The 4,045-nt window shown below is 46.5% G+C and overlaps 1 protein-coding gene across 1 annotated transcript; it reads right to left on the reverse strand.

Moving 5' to 3' along the window:
* Positions 1 to 1,434: 1,434 nt before the first annotated feature.
* LOC130519620 (cyclic nucleotide-gated cation channel beta-3-like) lies at positions 1,435 to 4,038 on the reverse strand. The gene is made up of 8 exons (XM_057023147.1): positions 3,907 to 4,038; positions 3,679 to 3,838; positions 3,501 to 3,598; positions 3,341 to 3,424; positions 3,117 to 3,235; positions 2,863 to 3,015; positions 2,625 to 2,765; positions 1,435 to 2,526 (listed from the first exon to the last, which is right to left on the reverse strand). Exons 1-7 carry the CDS (start codon positions 3,955 to 3,957, stop codon positions 2,627 to 2,629), a joined length of 804 nt encoding a protein of 267 aa, XP_056879127.1. The 5' UTR covers positions 3,958 to 4,038; the 3' UTR covers positions 1,435 to 2,526; positions 2,625 to 2,626.
* Positions 4,039 to 4,045: the final 7 nt, after the last annotated feature.

The following is a 4,045-nucleotide window of genomic DNA, read 5'->3' on the forward strand; positions in this document are numbered from 1 at the left end:
CACTCCTGCATTTCTTTCACAGTGGTTCCACAACATAGAACAATAAACCACTGTGAGAAAACGTGCAACATGAACCAAAAATCCTGTTGGTGTCCTGTGATCCTGTGTGGATTTATTTATTAATTTAATTAATAAAGTTAATTGTCTTAAATAATACCAAAATATCCAGCTGTAACCTGGACTGTTGAACAACTCAAAGAGCTTTTCACCTGTCACAAAAATGTCGCTCTTCCTGCTTCGTCTGAAGAGAATACTTTCACTTCTAAAACCTAATCAACAGCTTTGTGGCGTATATATTACTACCATTAAAGCATTCTGGGAGGGTTTAAAGTTCTTTTAGGATCAGTAGCAAAGAGCAGAAACATAAACTAAACTTCACTTAGAAAGACTATTCAACTATAACTAAAGCCAGACTATAAGAAAGTTAAATAAGACCTTTTCATTTATAATGTATAATGATATTTTGTGCTCAAACTAAATCCGAAGTCTAGTTGAATCAAATCTTGACTTTATCTCCAAACACAACTGTCAATTCTTTTCAATAATACTCTTCGTTTACACTCACCTTGTCGGTCTTCAGTCTTCCTGCTTAGTCTGAAAGGAATACTTTGAAAAACTGGTTTGTTGGGTTCCCAGTTTCTGGGACCGTTGTTGCTGGTATCTACCTGCAGGGGGCGTGGAGGAGCCGCTCATCAGCCACAGCTGGCCCCGCAGACACACGCACCTGCGGTCTCTCTTCAATCTCCCGTTAGATTTAAGGACAGAACTCCCGTCTGCCAGCGGCGGAGTGTTTTCGTCCTCATCGCCAAACCCTGACTTCTGTGGCTTGACTACTTTTGAGAGTTTTCCGAGCGGACGTGTTTTGGACTCTCTCGAGGTCTCTCCGCCTCTCTGTGAACGCGGACCGAACTGTTCTTGTTCACTTTAAAATAAAGACGCTTTTCGGACGCCATTCTCCACCATTATTCAACCTAGTTAACTAAATAAGATTTATGATGCTTCACAGATTTTAAAACACTTGTAAAAGCAGCATATTTCTGCAGCCCTGGAGTCCAGGAGGAGCAGCAGAGGTCAGAATGTGTCGGAGCGCGTTTAACTATTGTCTGCAGTTCCACGCGTGTCCACTTGGTGGCGGTAAAGCACCACATGATATTTCTCCTTTTTGGAACTTCTTCAGCTGCGTTGAGCTTTAAATCTTCACCTGTCGCTCCCTTTAAGCTCTAAACTTTGCGCTTCTGTGTAGTTTGTGGGTTTAAATATTTTTGATGAATTCTGATGAAAATGAGTGAAACTGTCAATGACCTACTGTGTCACATTTTCATTATTTATTGTCATTTTTGGGTCTAAACTGGGCCAGTTCTGTGAGCTGTTTTGCTTTTTCTGTGGACCAGATGTTCCAGGCAGGTTCCATCATGGGGCACAGACGGAGACAGGTCACGTGACAACAGTCAGCCTTTAGTTCTTTATTACAGGAGGATCTGGTTTATATACAGACACGTATCTGCAAAATACTAAAAAGTCTACATACACACACACGCATGTATTAAGTGTTTAAACACACGTGTGCGTGTACGTGCACACTGTATATTCATCTAATAACTGTTAGTTTCTAAAACACCAAAGTAGAGTCACTGAGGCACGGCTTCACCTCCTTTACACCGAGGTTTCCCTGAGCAGGTGTGATGAACTGTTGCAGAAGGAAAAGCATGGAACATGTTAATAACCGGACACAAAAACACTCAGGTTTATTGTCTGGACCTCGCCATCCCTCAAGCTATCAAATCTTGACTCAGTCCAAGCGTGAACCAGTCCATCCAGAGCTGATTATGGCTCAGCCAGGAGGAAAGCACGGCCTGGGGGGGTTCATATGGAGCAGGCACACTCTGGCTCTATTGCTACTGAAAACAGCCCTTCAGCACAGCAGCCTGGAATACAGTTCTGGAGAACACCTGTTCCCAACAGAACCTGTTTAAAACGGGACCAGTAAAGATGCCCGGCGTGACCACGACCACGGGGAGAGGGGAAGCGGGGAGAGACAGGCGGTAACGCCGCTGCCCACCGATTCACCTGGAAACAACAAAAACCCCAGCAGCTTGGACCCAATATGGCAGCGTGTTCCTCAAAAACGCTCCTCAAACTCTCCCCACAGCTTCATTGCTAAACAGGATTTGGGTTTTTTTGTCCGTGCTAAATGGAAAGTGTTTGTCCTTTGGTGGTCCAACAGGACCACGATTTGGATGGATGGATGATTTGATGTGACGTGTGACGTTTATTGGAAGATCTGCTTAATCTTCAGGCTGCTCGGGTGTTATCAATATAAAATAACACTGAAATGTAAAAGTTGTCCCCCCCGTCTCTCTGCAGGCATGTCAGTCCTGCCAGGTTGGACTCTCAGTCCATCGGACACAGTTCAGAGCAGGAACAGGACACAGGAACAACAGATGAGAGTGTGATGAGAGTTTTTAAGATGATATGTGATTAAAAAGTGGGATGTAGATGACGTAGGTTCTGCTCCTTTGCACTTTTCTGTGAACAGAAGAAAAACAGGCATGGTGTTTCCTGCCGAAAGAGCTTGAATAATTAGTCATCAAACGACCTCAAAGAAAAGAAAAAACACGAAGTACCTTCAGTTTTTCTTGAGTCGTCCAAATACCTTCAGCAACTTTGGTGTTGGAGGTTTTGTTTCAAACAGAAATGCACCTTTGGGCTTTTCCTCTTTCTTTGCATCAGTTTTAGCTGGTGCAGCCTTGGCTTTGGTCAGTTTCCTACACACACACACACACACACACACACACACACACACACACACACATTTACACATTGAAAGTGGGTGTGGTTGTTCTGGCACTTAAACCGACTCACCTTCCCTTCCGAGCCAGAACCTTCTGGGACTCTGGGTAATGGATGAGGATGTCAAACAGGTCTTTCTTCTCCAGGACAAACAGGTTAGCAAAGCCGTGTGCTTTGACATTAGCTGTGCGCCTGTTCCCTCCATCTTTGGCAGACTGCAGTAAGCTGTGATGGAGCCAGAGGACACGTGTGCACGCTACAGGATGTTAGCTACGGGTGGGTGATACGTGGACTGAATCCAAATCTTCAAGCCTCTCAGGACACACCTGATTTCTCCAAAGACGCAGCCCGCCTTCAGAGTGACGAAGACGATGCTGTTGTCAGGTCCTCCCACCACCTGCACCGCTCCACTCTTGATGATGTACATCTCTTTACCGATGTCCCCCTGCAGGGGAAAATAAGCAAACCCTCCATGTAGATGAGACTCCTGTGTTGTAGAACGAGGGGAAAGCTTCTGCTGGCGTTGAGGAACATCGACCACGTGACTCACTTTCTTCACCACAAAGTCTCCTGGTAAATAGATGATGGACTTGAGCCTCAGTAACATGTCCACCAGCATCTGCTGGTCACAGCCCTGATGGAAACCACAGGTATGTGAGTCTGAGCTGCACTGGGACTGCTGGTGTGTGTGGGAGCCCCGGAGGAGCTACCTTGAACAGGTCGATCTTCTGAAAGGTGGCCAGGTTGATGTCCACGGCGATGGCGGTCCTCATCACCAGAGGCATCTTATCCAGCAGCTCAGACTCGTCTGATCGGGGCGCAGCAGACTTTGGGTCATCACGTGTTCTGATTCCTGGAGATGGAAACACTGGAGGCTTCCTGACTCACCCAGCATGCCTTGAGCCGTCCAAGTGTAGTTGTACCACGTCTTCACCCTGTTCTGGACCATCTTGGGGATCCTGTTGGTGTTCATGTAGGCAACACAACCGTCCATGGAGGCCCTGAAGTAAGTCTGACCCGCCGTGGCCGCTCCTATGACGTCTCTCATCTGAGAGGAAACGGGACGTTTGAAACGTCGTGAAGACGCGGCTCAAACATTTGGAACGTGACACCAACCTGCCCGATCAAGCTGGAGAACACAAAGACGCCGATGAAAAAGTTGGACATCTGAAAGGTAATCTCAAAGGTTGTTGTGGGCTCTGGGAGACCCCCGATGTTGATCAGACTGCGCACGGCAAAGTAGTAACAGCGCAGG

The sequence above is a fragment of the Takifugu flavidus genome, unplaced genomic scaffold (genome assembly GCF_003711565.1).
Source record: "Takifugu flavidus isolate HTHZ2018 unplaced genomic scaffold, ASM371156v2 ctg1002, whole genome shotgun sequence".
NCBI lineage: Eukaryota > Metazoa > Chordata > Actinopteri > Tetraodontiformes > Tetraodontidae > Takifugu > Takifugu flavidus.

Excerpts from the sequence above, each read along its gene's own strand:
- LOC130519620 (XM_057023147.1), bottom strand. The coding sequence starts at position 3,957 with ATGTCCAACTTTTTCATCGGCGTCTTTGTGTTCTCCAGCTTGATCGGG. Across the intron at positions 3,599-3,678 it reads GACGGCTCAAGGCATGCTGG|ACGAGTCTGAGCTGCTGGAT; the intron begins GTGAGTCAGGAA and ends CGCCCCGATCAG. Across the intron at positions 2,766-2,862 it reads GTTCTGGCTCGGAAGGGAAG|GAAACTGACCAAAGCCAAGG; the intron begins GTGAGTCGGTTT and ends GTGTGTGTGTAG.